At 40.8% G+C, this 21,286-nt stretch overlaps 1 protein-coding gene across 1 annotated transcript in view; it reads left to right on the plus strand.

The window, feature by feature from the left end:
* Positions 1 to 21,286, plus strand: part of SKAP1 (src kinase associated phosphoprotein 1) — a 296,817-nt gene that overhangs the window by 235,734 nt on the left and 39,797 nt on the right. Inside the window, exons 5-9 of the mRNA XM_069603684.1 lie at positions 12,444 to 12,521; positions 13,462 to 13,545; positions 16,301 to 16,425; positions 18,728 to 18,791; positions 20,915 to 21,124. Coding sequence (XP_069459785.1) covers positions 12,444 to 12,521; positions 13,462 to 13,545; positions 16,301 to 16,425; positions 18,728 to 18,791; positions 20,915 to 21,124 — 561 coding nt within the window. The remainder of the gene's footprint in view (positions 1 to 12,443; positions 12,522 to 13,461; positions 13,546 to 16,300; positions 16,426 to 18,727; positions 18,792 to 20,914; positions 21,125 to 21,286) is intronic.

Below are 21,286 nucleotides of genomic sequence, written 5' to 3' on the forward strand. Positions count from 1 at the left end.
TACAGACTTGGTGATTTGGTTGGAAACTTTTGAGTCTAGCAACATCACCCTCATTTTCCCCTCCCTAATTTTTTCCTTGCAAAGTTCAACTTACTTCAAACTTGCTTGAGTTTTGTCAGATGAAACAGAAGAACCAAAAAAGATCTTAAATCTCATATGTATAACGTAAAAGAAAAGGTGGTGATTTCTGCCCTCAAGGTTCCTTATTGCAGCCATCATTTTTCTGTCATCAATCCCATATGGTTGCACAGAGGCACCCAGGGAGCTGGCTGGGAGCGAGGTCTGGCTTGGGAGTGGCCCTTTGTCCAGCAGCTGATACATCTCAGGTCAAAGCCACGTTGCTGAGATCACTGCGTTCCCATCTAGTTCTTCCTGATGGGGTATGAGAGTTCTCATTAGATCACCCACCCTGAAATACCCCCAGAGAATCACAATAATTAGTTCCTGAGTCTTCTTTTTTATTTTCTGCTTTGTTTGCTTTAAAAGTTTTCTCAGTGCAGTGCTCTGATGATATCTGAATGTTTTTCACTAGAGAGACATGGAGAAGGCAAAATTACTATTATTGGATTCCTTCCTGAAATCTTTGGGTTTGGAGAATAGCTAAAATAAAGACTCCAGGATTCTAGTATACTAATCCCCATGCAGCTTTCACCATCAGCAGTGTCACGTGATCAGGCACACATAGAATGTTTGTGTACAGGATGCAAACAGACATACTTGTGATGTTCAAAGAGAAAATAAAACTTTCAGGAAAATAAAAGAACAAAACTGGGGAAAGAAAGGGCCAAGTTCTCAGCCACTCAAGGCCTGCAGCTCAGAAATTGCCATCAATGGCTGTTTTCTGAAGTATATTCAGTTATCCACTTGGTAAGTTGTTGTGGTTGGCTCCTTCTTTGTCCATTATGACTTTCTCTGTACACATCCTTTGATGCTTTCCTGAAGGTAAATAACTTCTGAGGTAGAAAGAACTGATATCTCCATGAGTCTGTGCAGTCAGCTGGGAGATTTAGTTCTCTCCAGTTGAGGTCCATGCTATTTTTTCCTGATTTTTCCCCCCAAATTCTCTTTGTCCATCCTCCCGTCATTCTTAGCACTATGGTTCCTCTTGACTTCTTCACCTGCTACTTTCTCCTGGCTTTCTTGGCTAAAGCTTCCTTTCTTTCCCTTTTTTACTTTCTTATTTCACAGTACCAACCCTAAGATTAGAATAGTGACTCTACGGCAGAACAAAAGTTACTGTTTGTGGCTTAGGTGGAAGTGATTGTGGTTCAGTTCAGTTCAGTCGCTCAGTCATGTCTGACTCTTTGCGACCCCATGAATCACAGCACACCAGGCCTCCCTGTCCATCACCAGCTCCCGGAGTTCACTCAAACTCATGTTCATCGAGTTGATGATGCCATCCAGCCATCTCATCCTCTGTCGTCCCCTTCTCCTCCTGCCCCCAATCCCTCCCAGCATCAGGGTCTTTTCCAATGACTCAACTCTTCTCATGAAGTGGCCAAAGTATTGGAGTTTTAGCTTCAGCATCAGTCCTTCCAATAAACACCCAGGACTGATCTCCTTTAGAATGGACTGGTTGGGTGTCCTTGCAGTTCAAGAGACTCTCAAGAGTCTTCTCCAACACCACAATTCAAAAGCATCAATTCTTCGGCACTCAGCTTTCTTTATAGTCCAACTTTCCCATTCATACATGACCACTGGAAAAACCATAGCCTTGACTAGACAGACCTTTGTTGGCAAAGTAATATCTCTGCCTTTCAATATGCTATCTAGGTTGGTCATAACTTTCCTTCCAAGGAGTAAGTGTCTTTGAATTTCATGGCTGCAATCACCATCTGCAGTGATTTTGGAGCCCAAAAAGTAAAGTCTGACACTGTTTCCCCATCTATTTCCCATGAAGTGATGGGACCAGATGCCATGATCTTCGTTTTCTGAATGTTGAGCTTTTAGCCAACTTTTTCACTCTCCTCTTTCACTTTCATCAAGAGGCTTTTGAGTTCCTCTTCACTTTCTGCCATAAGGGTGGTGTCATCTGCATAACTGAGGTTATTGATATTTCTCCCGGCAATCTTGATTCCAGCTTGTGCTTCTTCCAGCCCAGCATTTCTCATGATGGACTCTGCATATAAATTAAATAAGCAGGGTGACAATATACAGCCTTGACGTATTCCTTTTCCTATTTGGAACCAGTCTGCTGTTCCATGTCCAGTTCTAACTGTTGCTTCCTGACCTGCATACAGATTTCTCAAGAGGCAGGTTAGGTGGTCTGGTATTCCATCTCTTTCAGAATTTTCCACAGTTTATTGTGATCCACACAGTCAAAGGTTTGGCATAGTCAATAAAGCAGAAATAGATGTTTTTCTGGAACTCTCTTGCTTTTTCCATGATCCAGCGGATGTTGGCAATTTGATCTCTGGTTCCTCTGCCTTTTCTAAAACCAGCTTGAACATCTGGAAGTTCACAGTTCACGTATTGCTGAAGCCTGGCTTGGAGAATTTTAAGCATTACTTTACTAACGTGTGAGATGAGTGCAACTGTGCGGTAGTTTGAGCATTCTTTGGCATTGCCTTTCTTTGGGATTGGAATGAAAACTGACCTTTTCCAGTCCTGTGGCCACTGCTGAGTTTTCCATTTTGCTGGTATATTGAGTGCAGCACTTTCACAGCATCATCTTTCGAGATTTGAAATAGCTCAACTGGAATTATTTAACAAATATTCACTCCCATATTGCCTTCTTAGACCACAAATCCCATAAAGCTGGAAGTGGTTTCAGTTCAGTTTAACAAACACTTATTGGGCACCTACTGTGTGTGTGAGGCCCTTGGGGATACAGAGAGAAACAGATATATGACTAATGAATCGAACTGCCCTCTATGAAAGGGACCAGACTTCCCACCGCAGGTTCTCTTTAGGCTTCAAGAAGTTAAATAATTAGCACCAAACTCCTTGGAGTTTACTGAGTGTATTTTAGGGAAGGATTATTCTTTATCCCACATCAGTTCAACAATTACAGTACAGCCCTGCCCTGTGATGGGTCTCAGCCATTCCAGCTCTGCCTCAGTCTATCAATAATTCTTACTCTCCTTACCTAGACACTTGGGGTGCAAACACTGGCCCATCTCCTTGGGACACAACCATATTGGATCCTTCTTTGTTCCCTCATTTCAATCCAGGCACTATGATATTTTGTTCATTTAATTTTTTTCAAAGTGCTCTCTGTCTCCCTATGAATGCAAGATCTATTTTTACCCTCCTTCCCTTTTTAGGCCATCCTCCCTATTGCCTTCTACCCAGATCCCCCGCTACATTCTTTTTCCTGGGAAGTCCCTTTTCTATTTCTTCATTCAGGCTTCTAGCAGTTTTATATAGTAACTAAGATCTTATGTACATCTAAGCAAAGAGACAAGAATGGAGAGAGAGTGTTGGGGGAAAGATTTAGGGTCTCTGGGAACCAAGACTGTGCTATAATAATACCCTATAGAAAATGGTATTAGAGCAGAGAAAAGAGAGGATATAATTCTATTTGGAGAAATAGAGAAAGATTCAGAAGGGATGTGACATTTGAATTAAGTCTTAAAGGAGGACTCCCTCCTCAGAAAATGGTGATAGAGATTGAAATTCCCAACCAAGAAAAATAGCATGAGCCAAGGCCTGGCAGTATAAAATACATGCCATATTCCAGAAGGCAAAGCCTGTCACTTATTGTTTGGAGTACTAGAAAGGATAAGGGGTTGGGACAAAATGAAACTGGAAGATAAAGTTTTTGAAGAGATGGAGAGTTTGAGTTTCCTCCTACAGGCTAGGGAGAACCATTAAAGGCGGTAAACAGGAGTGTGGCAGGGCCAGATATATGTTTCAGGAAGATGATTTCTGGCCACAGTATGGTGGAGGGGTAGAAGTCAAACCAGTTGAAAAGTGACCCCAAACCCAGGGAGGGCTCTTTTGCTTTCCTTTTCTCCTTGTTCTTATCATAATCCAGTAGAGAAGTAAGTAAATATATTTGGAAATAATATTTTGTCATTCATTTTTAAAGATAAACACTCTCAAGTAACACATGTATTAAAGTGGCCTGTCTCAAGATGAGATGAGAATACAATGATTCTTCAAGATTTGTTTGAAAAAAAAAAAAAAAACAGTTTGGTATTTGAAATCCTCTCCTCCTTAGACTCTCAAAGCCATTTGAAGCATCACTGTCTGGATTTGGGTCAGGATTCTCACTTTATCCTGCTGCCACTTACTGTGGTTTGGCTGCTAAAAGGAATTCAGGTCGTTTGGATCTCTGTGGCTCAGTATTAAGGATGGATTCTTAGGATTAAAAATAAAGCTAAAGGCACTGAATTAAAGTGTTAGTCACTCAGTCGTGTCCAACTTTTTGTGACCCCATAGACTGTAACCCTCCAGGCTCCTCTCTGTCCATGGAATTCTCCAGGCATGAATACTGGGGTGGGTAGCCGTTCCCTTCTCCAGGGGATCTTCCTGACTCAGGGATCACACCTAGGTCTCCTGCATTGCAGACAGATTCTTTACCATCTGAGCTACCAGGGAAGCCCCAACTTATAGATACATATTATTAATAAAATCAGAAGACACAAGAGGCTTCCTGGGTTTAAACCATTTCAGTGGTGATTACATGAATTCTCCATCTTTTTTCCCATAGCACATGACCACCAACATTTATGTCTCCAACCCACTTCCATAAGAACCCATGATTTTGAAGAAACACAATTTTTTTTTTAAGGAAATAAAGCTCTGTTGGAGTTATTGATTGCCATGATTATAATACTACATCAAATGTGTTTAATCACCATTGACTGTGGCATAAATAAAATACACTATAAGTTATTTTAATTGACTTTTCCTTTAAGAAAGCATATTGAATGTAAATGATGGTATTATTATGGAAAAGCTTTGAATCCATTCTTATTCTTAAAGTGAATTACTCAAAATCTCTGCCATTTCTATCAATACCTTCAACTGATCAAAAGATGCCCTGGTATCCTAATACCAGGATTGAGAATTAATAAATTATTACATTGGATTAGATGAACTATTTACTTACTGGATGCTGTTGTTTATTCCCGTTTATATAGATGCTAGAACTGGTGCATTGAAGTTATCACACTTAGAGTTGGAAGGCCTTTTTTCCAAAACTTTCACTTCTTGTAAGTAAAATCCAACTGAAAGTAAAGACATGGAAGAGGAACATCCCTGAAAACCACAGGCGTCTGTGGTAATTAGTGCAGTACCTTTTTGTGGAAACAAGAAATCTCTTCATATGCCATGAACATTAATTGTTTCTGTATGTTACCTTATAGCTTGGCACTGGGGCTTCCCTGCTGGCTCAGTGGTAATGAATCTGCCTGCCAATGCAGGAGACGCAGGTTCGATTTCTGGTTGGGAAGATCCCCTGAAAAAGGAAATGACAACCCACTCCAGTATTCTTGCCTGGGAAATACCATGGACAGAGGAACCTGGCAGGCTACAGTCCATGGGGTCACAAAAGAGTCAGACATGACTTAGTGACTAAACAACAAACAAGTTTGGCATTATTAATGGACAGTTTATGAAAAGAAACCAATTTGGATATTTGACTTAAAAATCTTCCTTCTTTTTAAACCAAGATTTCTTCCTTAAAGAATAAATAAATCATCTCCAAGATTCCTGCATGAGCCCCACAGTGGACCAGGCTTCCTTTTCTTTCTTCTCTTGTGTCAGGAGGCCTTTCAAATCTTGGTGTTCAAGCAGCACTGTTTGAGAGCTCCAGGTTTCTTTCCCTTGCATTTTCTTTTCCTTGTGTATCCTTTTATTGCCTTCTTTTTCTTTCATTTTTGTTCGACATATCGGTTGATCTCTTGAATTTCACACAGACTTGCCCTAAAAGCAATTCTATAGATTAGTCATCTAGTACCGTACAAAGTAAATGAGAAATACAGGACCTTAAAGTAATTTTTTGATATTAAAGTATTGGAATAACTGTACATTATGTCTATTTCTTTTTCTGTAATTTTTTTTTTTGGCTGCACCCCACAGCATTTGAGATCTTAGTTCCCCAACCAGGGATCAAACCTGTGCCCTCTGCATTGGAGTTTTAACCACTGGACCACAAGGGAAGTCCCACATTTTCCATGTTTAAATGAGGTCTCTTATGGGCAAGTGAGGTGGGAAGACCCTTTCTTTCCTCAGCTACTTCTGAATGTGTCTTTTCAGCTGAAACTCAAGGTGGTGAAAAGTGCTTGGGCTTTTCCAGCTGAGCAACCTCCAGCAAGTCCCGTAATTTCAGTAAGCCTATTTCCTAGTCTATAAAGTGGAAATGGTAGTAATACATACTTCACAGGGATGCTATGAAGCTCAAATTAAATGTGAAAATGCTTGATAAAATGCAGGTTAAGACCTGTTAGGTTTTTAAAAAACATTTTTATTAAAATGTATTAGTTTTAATAATTTTATACATCAATTGTCTATTTTCTTCTTAGCACTTCTGGCCTAGACTCTACTGGGAATTTTCTATATCCTCAGTGTAACAAATTTCTTTCATAGATTTTTACAGTTTGGTCTGTTACCTGGATTAACAGATTTTTTTTAAAGACCTTAAAATACTGGAGGGCAAACAAGGGTCCATCAAGATCTCCTGAATATTTGTCTCCTGCATTGGTTTTAATGATTTCTACCATTCTCTGACATCCTTCAGTCTAGCTCCAATTGCACTTATTTTGTTTCTTAGTTTCTTATGTCATGGTTTGTTGAAGAACTTGGTTAAGTACTTTGTGTTCAATCCCTTCCTTTCACCTCCTATCCAATTAAATCTATTATTATTAATGGCTTAGAATTTTTCCCCTTACATGTGTTAGTCTATACACATGTATAGACTGCAAAACACAAAGACTGAAAAGTGTGAGAAATAAATGTAAACTCAAGTGGCTATTGGATGCAACCATAGCAGATCAAGACTTATGTAAGTCTGTCCCAGGGGACTAATGAAGGAAGAGTCATTGAAACCATTGTCCCTGTTTCATGTGTAGAAGATGAACACTTCCTGCCAGACACCTCAAACTGTCATTTATTGACTGGTTCCTGAAAATTGAGAAGAAAAGCAAAAAGTAATCCAGAAATGCAAGAAGCTAAGAAAAATAGTAATGAACGTATTAAAGAAGGACTCAGAAACCAAAAACAAAGGAGAGGATTTAACCAACAGATTATTCAGTCGCTCAGTCATGTCCAGCTCTTTGGGACCCCATGGACTGCAGCATGCCAGGCTTCCCTGTCTTTCACTGTGTCCCAGAGTTGGCTCAAAGTCACGTCCATTGAGTTGACAACCATCCCATCCTCTGTTGCCCCCTTTTCCTCCAGCCCTCAATCGTTCCCAGTATCAGGGTCTTTCCCAATGAGTTGGTTCTTCGCCTCAGGTGGCCAAAGTATTGGAATTTCAGCTTCAGCATCAGTCCTTCCAGTGTATATTCAGGGTTGATTTCCTTTAAGATTGCTGGTTTGATCTCCTTGCTGTCCAAGGGACTCTCAAGAGTCTTTTCCAACGACACAGTTTAAAAGCTTCGATTCTTTGGTGCTCAGCCTTCTTTATGGTCCAACTCTCATATCTATACGTGACTACTGAAAAAACCATAAGTTTAACTACACAGACCTTTGTCTGCAAAGTGATACTGGAGATTAACCACCACCAGACAGGGGACTACTATACCTCCCACCCTACCTGCCATATCCCCTTTGATTTTGTCCATTTGAGACACTGTGAAATATATCTGTCATTTTGCAAATGCACACACACCCCAGTGATCCGTGAGTGAATTGGAATCACAAATGGAACTTGACCATTCCCAACCTTCAAATTTTAGATTTTATCCAACCTCATCCCCCCAAATCCCAGGTCCTATATCATGGGTACTTTAATGAAAGAAACTGGTAAACTTCATCCTGCCTGAAATTCACCCCAGGTAGCTATCCGTCTCCAGGATGGAGTTGGCTTGGTCTCTTTTTCAAACAATTGAAAAGAACTTGGATTAAAAGGAAAGGACAGGATAGAAGTCCAGTTTTGGGAGAGGAAAATGTTGAACAAAAGATGGAATTTTTTAAATCATTGATTTTCATTTCAGGTTGATTGGGCAAGAGACCAAGCCAGTACCTATAATGAAAGTTCGTGGGTACTGTTTTTTGCTGCAACCTTTTTGCAATAGAAATTGTGCGGCCTCTTGTGCTATTAGCCTTGTGCTGTGGTATTGCCAACTGATTTCTCCAATTCTCTTTTCTCAGTGGGCTAGAATGCAGCTGATTAAATAGGCCGTGACTCACATAAGCTCCCGTGTCTTTTTTATTGACTACTTTATGGAAATGTATCACACTCCAAAGGGCCCCCATTGTTGTTGCTGTGCGTGGCTAACTAAGGAGTCATGCTTAGTGCTGAGAGATGGACTTCTACTCTGCAGAGGTGGTGTGGGTGGGATACAGGGTTTAAAGGAATCTGGATGGGGAAAGAAAGATGTCTGAGAATTTCTTTTATCTTCATCTGTCATGAAAGTTGGGTGGCCATCACTTCTGGGTAACACTCTTCTCTGTTGATCTTATCTTTATGGCCCCACATCCTTCAGCTAAGTGAATCTTTTCTTTATATGGGCTATTCTGAGAGGTTTAGTTAAGTGCAGTAGGAGAGAGAGATTATGACACTAATGCAATTCTGTTTTGTGCTGATATAATGTGATACACCCCTAGATTTATCCAAAGGGCAATTTATTCCCAATAAATCTAAATCATTTCTCTTTTTTTCCATCAAGGTGGTGATATCTTTTTTAGGTAATAGACAAAAAGCCTTGATTAAAAAAAATTTATATACTTAAATGTTTTTGCCTTAAAATAGCAACTCATGCAATGGTTTGTGGCTTCTTCCTTCCATTTTTATGATAGGAAAAATGATATTTTTATTACCATCCTGTAAAACATCTACATACTTTCTATTAGATGTTAAGTAACTCTGCATATCAGTTCACTTGTGAATTCAGGCATACAAGGCTCTTCCAGCCTCATCATACAGGACTGGAGTTAATGTGTATATCCTCAGGACCACCAGTTCTTGATCAGTGAGACTCTGAGCTGACACTGAAAGGGGAGAGAACTTGATTGCCACAGTGGCTTCTCACCTTGGATTGAAATTGATCTGGATCCCATCTGGGTTTATCTAATAGATGGTGGAGGTAATAAGATTGGGCTCAGAGTCAACTTTACATTGAGAACAATTCTGTTATTGCACTCATCACAGAGTGCCTTAGACATAGAAGACAATCAACAGAATAACAATTGATTTGTTCTAATTTTTTTTCCCTAGCTATTCCAAACTTCACCTATAATCCCCCATTTTTTCCCACTGCCCATAAGGGAATTCAGGCAAGAGAGCTCATCAATACAGATTCCCTCTAATAAGAAAGCAACATACCACATCTTACAAAAACACAGCATATAAAATACTGTATTTCCAGCTCTCTTCCTCTTCAGAATCTTGTTGATGGATGACCAAGAGAGGAAATTCAGCAACTCATTCAGTGCCCAATTTTAGCAAACCAAGTGTGACTTTTAAGGTAAGAAGGTAGTGATGGTGCTGTCCCTAGTCTCCTAAAATTAGTAACTTTGAATTCAAACATCTCTGCTGCATTATGTCTTTGTTTTCTTGGTGGTGGCATTCTTGGGTTTCAGTTGGTAGGGAGAGAAAAGCCTCATGCTGATAATGTACTGAAAGTAAATGAAATTAAATAAGCGAAGCAGTGCTCATCACTACTTCCTTCCCCCCTGGGTAATTCAATTCAAGCTCTCTCTCGGATGGCAACTCACAGGGACTGTCTCTGTCACCCCGCTGGGGCCTGGAGTCTTAACATCTAAATAAAAGTTTCACTCAAGCATTTTTTATGCTCCTGCCAGCAGGATCAGTGAGCTGGTGTGGGCCCATTAATGTAATATTCATACTCACAGACTCTCCCTGCACACGAGGCAATGTCTTCCCATTTTCATAATTATAGATGTTCCATAAAATGGCATTTAGATTTGCATTAAAAAAGGAGGTTTGAATTCTAATAGAATGTTTAACATGTCTTTTATGATTCAGACTCTCGGCATCCTTAAGAAACTGTGTCTCTAAGTTTAACAAGACCTGAAAAAAAGGGGGAAAAAATGGTGGGAAGAAAGGATGGAAACTCCAGGCTTAAAGGACCCTGTTTTTCTTATCCCTTGTGTCTTTCATTTAATTTTTAGGCCTCTAGGAGCAATTTATTTTTTGACAGCAGGCAGAGAGGATAGGTTCTCCTTCAAGGGCTTGCTTAGCTGCACCAGGTCCTCACCCTTAGTATGATCTGCCTCTGTTTTCTTGGAGAACATTTTCAAAGAGATATTAGAATTTTCAGAAGGGTGGGAGAAATGAAAGAAGCCTAGACAGATGAACTTTCCTTTGCTGCTGTTCATCTCATGTGTGCACCCTGAGACCCATCCAGGAGATTTATAGCAGCCACAGAGTTTGCTAACTGCAAAACACACAAATGGAAACAGCCCATGAACGAGCAGTTGAAAATAAGAACAAATAGGAAAAAGAATCAGGCACTCAGCTAAAAAAGAAAGAGCTCTTCTGATCTACATTTTTGAAACTAAGCTGGAAACGGCGTAGAAGCAAAAGGTTTAGTCCCCGAACCTAAAAAGAATGAATATTAGGACTATGCTAGCCCACTCCCTTCATTTCTCCTAATTAAGAAGTACAGAGTTTTTAATTGTTTTTGCTGTTGTTTATTTTTTTGAGAACTAAATTCCTTCCTCTTTGTCTCTGATCTTTACCCCTCCCTTCTGTAAAATAAGTATAAACCCTAGTGGTGGAAGACAAATTAGGATCTTGACTTCTCAATAAATTTGTACCTAATGAGGCTAATTGAAAGCCAAGAGTGTTAGCAGCATACAATTAAAAGCTGATGTCAGATCCAGATCTTCTCTGTGTAAAGGCTTCTACCATTCTTAGACTTTTCCCTTGACATTGACAAAACCGGGATTTGGCAATTATTGCCAAGTTCAGCTATGCATAGCCTTTCTTTGTGTGAACTTAATAAAAATATGTTTACTAAGGTGACTTTCTGTTTGTTAGAAAAAGGTGAGTGTGTGTTTAGTTAAGCAAATTCTTAGTTTTTTGGAGTCCTTTTCTTTTTTTTGTAACACGTAGAAAGTTTTATTGTAATCTTAACTCTGAGCCCTAATATGTACCCTCTACCAGTCCGACAGTCATTTCAATTACAACAAAGTTTTTCTATTCCTCCCCCCAAACTTAACTGCTTTGTCATTCTGAGAAGTCATGTAAAAGAGGTATATTAAAGGAAAACTTTCAAGAAGGATGAGATGCCCACTCCCCCGCTGGGCAGCATGTACTTAGACCCTACACTGTAGATTCTATCCTGGGCTCTGGGGACACTGGGTGCACATGTCAGAGGCCTTGCCCTGCTCTCATGGAGCTTCCATTCTCCCGGGAGTCAGACAGGGGCCAACAAACAGACCATCGCTCTTACATAAAGGGCAGCTCCCTGATGGGACCGACAGTGGGATGTGGGTGTACAGGTGGTCACACAGGCCTCTGTGACCAGATGACACGCGGACAGAGCCAGGTCAGGCCAGAGATCTCTTTCATAACTCTGAATGAAGCAAGACTGGGTCGCTTTAATCTATTTCATTTTTAGTAACATTTGAATCAAATTAATGTCGGGTTTTGAGTACAGTTAATTCGCTAATAGAATTGTCTTGAAGCCAGACATGGCGCTGGCAGGATGGCTGCGCTCTCCCTACGAGTTCTGCCAGCTCTCACTCCAGGGGCAGCCCTCCTGGCTCCGGCTCTGTGGCTCCCTCTTCTCGCCTCGCCCATGAACAAGTGTGTGGTAAGAGCCAAGGTAATGCAGGTCAGGGGATCAAAGGTGAAGGGTCACACATTATTAAAAAGAAATCCAAAAGGACGGCTGCATCATGATCTCTCATTAGTGTTCCATCAGTGCCTCTTTTTGGGTAAACTTGAACATTTCGGCAGACATTCAAGCAGCTTTTTCGGTAAAAAGATTTTTACATGACTGCTATTGCTGTTCCCATCATCATCTTCCGGCTTGTTTTCGGCAGCCATTTCCCCTCCGCGCGCCACATCCTCCTCCTCCTCGCCTGGAGTCCTTTTCTTACCAATCAGTGCACATTTAAACAACCTCCCTTGTACAGACTAATATTATATTTAAGTCATTTTAAGCAATTTCAGCATTAGATATAATTAGAAAGAAAGAAAATTTACTCTCCTCCAGTCATCTGGAGATTGTTTTATTCTGTATTATATTTATGCAATAGCCCGTCTGCATCTCTTCATTAATGTAGATTATCTCAAGTAGCCCAAATCAATGAAAATTCTGTCAGATTTCAACAAAACATTTTGCTCTTATTCCTTTTAGGAATGGAAGACATCGAAAGAGGAGCTCAAGAGCTTGATAATATCATCAAGCAAGGATACTTAGAGAAGAAAAGCAAAGGTACTGATTAGACCCCAGATCTCAGAACATTCCAAAAGAGAATGGAAATGAGGAAAAAGAGGGCTAGCCTAGGGAACGCATTCTCTGTGCCCAGTGCTATACTAGGCAAGCATAAGGCAAGGGGAGAGGGAAAAAGAAAAGCCTGGTACCTGTGTGTAGGCTGGAAAGACCTGGCCCCAGATCTCCACTTCATCAGGAGAGGGATTGATTTCTGTCTTGTTCACCTGGTACACCTGCTTAGTAATTACTTGTTGAATGAATAAATGAATGACTGTATTCTTGTTCTCATCTCTCAGTGTACACCCATAAAGAGTGAAACTGTGTTGCCTCAAGTGTAATTTTTATATCATATGTGAAGCAGCTGACTTTCAAGTTTCAGACAAGTCCAAATCTTCAGCTCTCACTCTGTAATTAGGATAGTAGGGTTGGAGTACCAGGTTTAACACTCACGCAGATTGGCTTAGTACAAAGAAAGCCTTGCTCATGCCCATGGCCTAGAGTGTCATGGACATGGGTTTGAGTAGACTCCAGGAGTTGGTGATGGACAGGGAGGCCTGGCATGCAGCGGTTCATGGGGTCGCAAAGAGTCAGACACGACTGAGCAACTGAACTGAAAAGGCAACAACACATAAAGATCTGGAGATGTGGAGAATTTTATAACTATAGGATGAGAATAGAACCTGAAAGATAAAGGAAATGTAGAGAAACCGCTGAGGTCAGAGCAAGCAAAACCTGTTTAGAACTTGGGCCTTTAACTGAGTGAGTCCTCTGCACTCTGAGTCAATATGGGATAACCTGTGGGAGTGAAAGGGAGGGTTTTACAGTCCATTAACCTGGAAAATAAAACAATAACACACTGGACTGTGTGTTGTTGGATTTTACAGACTCTTCAGTGATTGTAGTTACCTGAATTTATGTCCCTTACTGCTCTTCTGTTTAGATCATAGTTTCTTTGGATCAGAGTGGCAGAAGCGATGGTGTGTTGTCAGCAGAGGCCTCTTCTACTACTATGCTAATGAGAAAAGTAAGTGTTCTTCATTTGCACAGCAGCATCTCACTCCTGGATACAACAAGCACTTCGTAAATTTTCAAGCACTTAGATCTAAACTTAGTAGTCCTTAACTAACACCCGTAAAGAGACATGCTGGAAATAAGCTTGACTAAATAATACCTTGCTCATCACCAAAAACTCATACCAGTTTAGAAATTATAGCCCCTTTAAGCACTAGGATAGTGTGGTCAGCATATCAAAAGGCTACCTTATGACTAATCACATATTATTGAGGTCAAATGCCTTGGCATTTGTTAAAAAAGAACTTCAAACACTTTATAGGCATTAATAACATAGGTTAAATATTGAAAGATAATAATTCTGAGAAGGATTTTAGCAGCTTACCAACAGCCCAGAAATATAACCTTTGAGTACGAACTCTCTAAGAGCATGCTTCAAACTTTATCCTACTGGCTCCTGGGATGTAATCCAATGGACATCCCTAGAGCCATGGAGTGTTGAGACCCCAATAGTTGCTGTGCCCGAGAGACACCCTTCAGCCAGATGGCAGCAGCAGCAAAGTGTTGACCCAAGCCAGAAGCAGCTTCTTATGAGCCACCACTGACTCAATCAGCCACAACACTCATGAGCTATCCCTAAAAGACCTCCCATCCCAGCTTATCACTCTTGCTTAGTTCATGAGAAGGAATAGAAGATATAAGCACAAACTGGAGGAGCTACAAATAACTACAAGCTAAAAGTTATCACTGTAGGTGAATGCAAACTTTGAAGTAGGGAATTCCTTCCTGCTGGATAGACTGCTGCAGGAGTAATGCTGCAACGCAAGAGGAAGATAAAGTAGCAATCTTGCAGGGATTTCTTTGGGTTCTACCACCTTACAGAGGCGAGTGGTCCAAAGTAAATCCTTTATTGTCCTTTCAGTAATTTTCTGTTTCTCTTCTTCCTTCTTTCCTGGACTTATTCCTCTCCCAAAGCCTGGATAACTAGTCAAGGGAATAGTCAGATACTTACTCAGTTGCCTTTGGACTTCCTGCACCTTTGGCTCAAAAGTAGCAGAAAGAACAGCTTTGCTAAATGACATGGAATCCTTCAGATTAGATCTTGGGCTTCAAGGCAGTTACCTCACTCTGCTTCTCTGCCTGCAACAGTTATCACTAACCTTCATCTTGGGTTCACCATCACGATTCCTCAGAGCCTTTCCCATATATGGGTAAAGTGTGAGGTGTACTTGGAAATGATAGTAGCATAACTCAAAACCTGAATAATAAGCCTCCTGCATCCTTCCAACCCCTAGCCCACTCTCAAATCCAGCAACTAAAATTTCTCCCCTGAATTCTAGGCTAGCCAGGTTTTCTTTTCTTATTTTGAACCTTCAAACTAATGTAACGTATATGTCCTTGGTAAAATGTTTATCATTTCCCTTACATTTAAATACGTGGTTGGTATATCTGGATATAAAACCAGGTATCACATTCATTCATTCAGAATCCTTCCCACGAAAGGTGAGGAGGGAGAGCAAGAGCGAGAGGCTTGGAGACTTTTATTGACCATTTTGCCATCAGAGTGAAATAAAATCTGGTGACCAAAGAACAGCAAAGCATTTTAGTGGCCAGTTAGAGCAAGAAGAGATACTTTAACAAAAAAGATTCTGGTGTCAAAAAGCACTGTTGCATGGCTCCCTTCTTGCCAGTTACTTCTTATTGTGCCCAAGACATTTTCTTAGTAAGTACAGAGTGTTTGTGTATTTCTTTTAGCTCAACCAGGTGAGGACAGATTCTTTTACTTTTCTGTAACTATTTTCTTCCCACTGCCACCCCTCTCATCATCATCATCAAAAAGTAATTCATTCTAGGGACTTCCCTGGTGGTCCCATGGTCAAGACTCCATGCTTCCAATGCAAGGGGGCTTGGGTTGAAAACCTCGTCAGGGAACCACATGCTGTGAGGTGTGGCCAAAACAAAGAAATTTATTCTACAGGACAGAAAGCATCACCCAGACACTGTGGCTGTGTTCTTCTACAAGTTCTGAACCACACCACGAGGAGGACGCAAAATCATTGGGAACCACCCCCTCTTTTTCTGTTTCTAACTTTTTTTTTAAGAGTGACAGGCATAGTCGTCTCTCCTTTCACTCACTTAGGGTCCTTTTCCTTTAACACTCCCTCCCTCATCATCTAACGATACTCAACAGTACTCTGCTGCTTCCCAATCTGACTGCTTGCAAGGGGGATAAAATACCGAGTTTTAATTATTCTCCCTCTAGCGTGAACTTCCACCTGACCAACGGGAGAGGAAGAGAAGTCTAGCTCAAATGCTACGTAAGACATCAGAGGAGAACCCGGACTTATAATGCCCCTTGGGCTGCTGTCCCTCCCCTCACATGTGCTCTGCTGGCCCTGATAATAATGTTTCGGCTCTGTAATAGGCTTCAAGAGCCTCATGTTTATAGCCATACTCTCCCCACTCCCCCCCCCCGTAATAATTTCTTCTTTCTCTTGTTATAGATCTCTTAACATTCTAATAAATTCTCTGTCTCCATTGTCCTCTTTTGGCAAAATAATCTTTCATGTTGCATTCCCTAGCTTGGCAGTGATCTCTGCCTGTCACAGAAGCCTCTTCTTAAGCTTCTCTAATAGCCCTTCCTCGACTGTTGTGGTTCCTCAGGGAGGTAACAGCTGCTTCTGTGCTTTTATTTTACATCCAGAGAAGATGCCCTCCCTTGGCAGTTGCATCTCTCTAGAGATAAAGGAAGCTTTCCTGTCTTGCAGGCAAGCAGCCCAAAGGGATCTTCCTCATTAAGGGCTACAGTGTACGGATGGCCCCCTACCTGCGAAAAGATTCCAAGAAAGAATCCTGCTTTGAGCTGATCTCCCAGGATAGGCGCAGCTATGAGGTAGGATGAGCCGAAGAGCTGGAGATCCTCATTAGTGTCGCAGTTTTGTTCCATGTTGCATGTGAGCTGTGGTTGTGATGCTGGATGCCATCCTTTGTTACCTGTCGTTTCTTAGCAAGACTTTCTTTCTTGACATGTCCTCGACCTTTGCTGTGTTGTGCCCACCCTTCTGTTGCCACATTCATCCATCCATCCTAGATGCTGCCTTTGCCAGGCTTCCGTCTCTTCATCCCTTCCCTTCTCAGTCTCATTCTGCAGTTGAAAGTCTTGTCTATTGCAGCACACAACCCAATTCTTTATTCAGTCTCTAATTCCATGGCTTTAATTTCCATTCGCTTTCTTTTTCAACTGATAATCTTCACTTCCTTTTATGAAATCCAGAAAAAGAGAAATCTGACTGTAGAGTGAAGAAATAATTCATTTTTGCATATTCATCTTGCTATCGAAAATAATCTTCCTGTGTGTAGGTGCACTGCATATCTCTGGAAAGATTTCTAAGATACTAGAAGCAATGAGTACTAAGTAATAAGAGTGACTACTGAGGAACTAGAGGACTTGAGTGGGGGTGAGAGAGACAGTCTTCACTGTGTTCGTTTTTATATATTTGATATAATAGGTAATGCATTATAAAATTTAAAAGGCCAAAAAAAGTCTGAATATGGGAATATAGTGATTTTTCACCAAAAATATACTTTTACATTGAATACACATAATTTGTGGGTGTATACACATATTCTTTCCTCCTTGTTGGCTACTTTTATCACAGTTGTACTAAAACAATTTAGAAAGACTTTAGCTAACTTAAGAAAAAGAGAAAAGCCATGCTAAGGTTAATATTAACCACTTACGTAACCCTTTGACCCTTCAAGTCTTTCTCAGCACTCATCCTTTCCTGTTTCTACAGTATCCTCACCCTTATCTTGTAAAACTGACCTAGGTTTTAATTATGTAATTTCAAAAGAAATTTTTCAATTTAAACCAAACTTTTCTATGGAATTTTTTATAGACCTATTTTTATTATTAAGTTCTGATTTGCAAGGCCCAGATAAAAATTTATGTAAGTCTAAAACAATTTCCCTAGTCATTTGTATAGACAAGTGTTTTTAAGAAATCAAGAATGACAGTATTTATTAATAAATTTTAAGCAGGAATCTAAGTTTCTTGTATAGCACATGTTTTTATCTTACCCTAATGACCAGATAATAAAAATGTTTTTCAGGAACAGTCATTTCAAGTTGATTTATTTAAAATAAGAAATTACTAAAGCCTGTGATGGCCTGTTTTGTGAATCAGGATGTAGAGTTTGTTTACTTCTTTTCTTTGGCCCATTGAATCCAAGTCATTACCATAGTGTGTGCATTCTTCCTCTACAATATCCTTTGGATCTTTCCCTTCTGATTTATTTCTACAGCCATCACAATAGTTAAGTCCCTATCACTTCCTTCAGAGGACTAGTTAAGTAGCCTTCTAGTTGATCTGTCTCTAATTTCTCCCTATTTCAGTCTGTCCTACTCACAACAAGTGAAAGAATCTCCCTCTCCTTTTGCTAGAATTTACAGTGGCTTCATCTGTATTGCCTGCACTTGAAATCTGAATTCCTAATACTCAAAGCCTTTTCCTCAATTCTTTGACCCTCAGCTCTCCAGCTTCATCTGTTAACTGTTCTCCAGTCAAGCTGATCTGCCTACCTTCCCTATACTTGATGGTCTCATTTCTAATCTTTGGCGGCTGGTTCTCCCTACCTGAAATGTTCAGCTCCCTCCACCAGTTTCCACCAACTCTCTTTAAAAATTCAACCCAAACAGTATTACTTCAACAAGCCTCCCTGGCTTACCATAGGTGATGATAAGTGCTCCCTGTCTTTTCTCAACATCCAGCTGTTTTCAGATGCACTTACTTTGTAGTGTTCCCTTGTCAAGTGTGTGTGCTGTCTCCAAAACTGACACGTTGATCTGAAGTCAGGAATTTGGGTTTGCCTTTTTCTCTGTAAACTGTTCTCAATAAATGCCTGATGAATGAATGGGTAATGAAATGAATGAATGCACATGAACATGAATTCAGGATTCAAATCCAGCTGTCAACTTTGGGTATGCAAAGTTACTGAAGGAGAAAAACCACTTTGAGTGGGATTTTGATCTTTTTTCTAAATTTTAATTCTCAGGAATCTGAGAATTAATGAGAATTCTGAGCCTTCTACTTGACTCTGCAGTTCAGCTCACAAGATTCCTCCCCTTGAACCTCCCTAAAGGATTCACAGAAATTTTAGTGAAAGTGATAAACTAATGCACTAATTTTTCTCTAGTTTACAGCTTCTAGTCCAGCTGAAGCCAGAGACTGGGTGGATCAAATAGGTTTCTTGTTAAAGGGTAAGTATCATTATTACAGAAACAGTATTTCAGTCTGTTTTCAATTCAAGTTGTATTGTACAAATATAATCCATGGACTTCAATATATTTTTATCTGCCCATTCTCCCTATCATATCTTTCACATAACAACAAATAGTACCATGTGTGATTCAGAAGGAAAAGAAACCATCAACCTGGAGGTGACCTCTAGTATCATTCTAGCTTTTCCACCTACCTACAGGCAGGTCTGTAATATTTATAATCACCAGAAAAGAGATGCTAAAAACCAGCTCAGCTCAATTCAGTATCTCGTAACCCCTTATATTCTGGAAAGGAAATACATGATACCAAAGTCATCTAGATGTGGTTTAGGTTCAAAATCTTCCAGTTTTAGTCAAGTAGAAATATAAACTCATCTAGGTGGCCTTTAAGAACATTGGACACAAAAAACAAATTGCTGTTTCCCAAACCACAATCAAATGCTCTTTGCTTTGACTGGGAAGAGTCCTGCCTGAAGATGTTAAATGACTGCTCTTAGAGTACCCTCTGCTGGCCATCCTGTAGGCACAGCAGTGACAAGGCCCAGGCAGCCTTGTCTGGGAGGGGCCCAGCAGGTAGGAGCAGCCAGCCTTGAGTCTATCGCCTGACACTGATAACCCTCTTGATGGTACACATACCTCATGGCAGGACCCTGCCTCTGCAGAAAGACAGAAGCACCAACTTCATACGTGACCCAAGACCTAGTGAGAAGAACATCAACCTAAAAACACCAAGCCTTTTCATCTAGTTTTTTAAATTCTGCTATAAGATTTTATTGTGGATAAAGAAGAAGGAAGCACCAGAGCTTTAATTACAATTGCCTCTTTTACTCAGTTTATGCCTTTACTATCACAGGAACAAACTATTGCAACTACCAAGAGCATCACGTATAATAGACTAGAACTAGGCAAACATGAACATTGATGGTGAGACTACAGGGTACGCTCTCATCTAGGTGCCTTGGATTTATGCGTGTAATATACCCCTAAGTGTGTAAACCTCAATAAAACTCCAAGCAGCTTTATTGAGCTGTACCCTGTGGTACTTTCAGAATCCCACATTGAAGAAATTATTCATTCCATTTTATTTTAAAACAAACAAAATAATAACATATGGTTTAAGCCACAGATGTGTCTTTGATCCCTTCCTCATATGAGGTGGCACCAGAATTCAGATGAAAATAGTTGCAAAATCTTTATTAAAAGCCTAATCAAGCCAAACAGTTTTACTGCATTTCGAAATGAGCATCGGATGTCTCTCTATTCTTTCTTCCCCAGAGCACCCTGCTTGCTCTCGCCCATCCTGCAGAGCCCCTCAGCAGGGTTTCAGAGAGCACTATACTGCGCCTCAGAGAATGAACCTTCCCAGTTGCCCATTAAAATAAGAAAGCAATCTCCCTCTCCTGCCCTGTGCTCCCCCGTGCTGTAATGGCTCAACATCCTCTATGTGGTGACCCATTTTAAGGTCAGCCAGACTGTACAGTTGCAAAAGGACATGGAAACCACATCACTCAGCCATTCCATCTGGTCCTATATTACTGTTATATTTTTCCACCTCCCACTTTCTCTTCCTCTTCCACTTTTGTCCGCTTTTCTCTTTACAAGCAAACCTCTCTGAAATTCTGCAGTGAGACCATGGGGGAGATGAATGAGCTCCTGACAGCTCAGGTATCCTATGGAAGCCACCATAGTTCCCAGGCTCCGTGCGCCCTGGAGAACCTAGGCCATCACTCACCCTCCCAGTTTTCCATTTGACAAGCAGCGCGAAGCACGCTGGCATTTCCTCTTCTGGCCTATTCTCTTCCCTTCACCTCATGTGCTCTCACACACCCATACTTTTCAGGGCTGCTTCATCCTGATCAAGTTTTATTGCAAGGAAGGATTTATGTTGATGGTTTAAACCTGATGCAGTGCTAGTCTGGCCTTTTCTGTAGATTTCCTGCCACCAAGTCCCACATTAGAAATAACAGCACTTAACCTGGTGTTTCATTTTCTTTTGACATGTTTTATTCTCATCCCTCCTCCTCCTTCTCCCTCTTACCTTCCCTGCCTTATCCTTTTCCTTTTTACCCTATCTTGATTCATTCTCATCTCTGCCCTGACAGACCTGAGCTCCTTAACCATTCCATATGAAGAGGAGGAAGAGGAGGAGGAAGAAGAGGAGAAAGAGGAAGAAGAAGAGATGTACGATGATATCGATGGTTTTGACTCCTCAAATTCTGGTTCCCAAAGCAGACCCGTTATCTTGCCTGGTAGCGTGGGGCTCAAAGAGGCTATGGAGGAGAAAGAAGAAGATATTTATGAAATCTTACCAGGTGAGACATTTCGTCTTCTAACTACCTTCCTCTGGTTTAGAAACTCGAGACCTGGTGGAAGAATACAACTTGGACAGCTCCAGAGGAAGCCAAACCTCTGAAGGAGGCACTACAGGGAAGCTTCCGTGATTCCCAGCACAGAAGCCCTGCCCTGGGAGCAAG

Source organism: Ovis canadensis, chromosome 11, assembly GCF_042477335.2.
Source record: "Ovis canadensis isolate MfBH-ARS-UI-01 breed Bighorn chromosome 11, ARS-UI_OviCan_v2, whole genome shotgun sequence".
Lineage (NCBI taxonomy): Eukaryota > Metazoa > Chordata > Mammalia > Artiodactyla > Bovidae > Ovis > Ovis canadensis.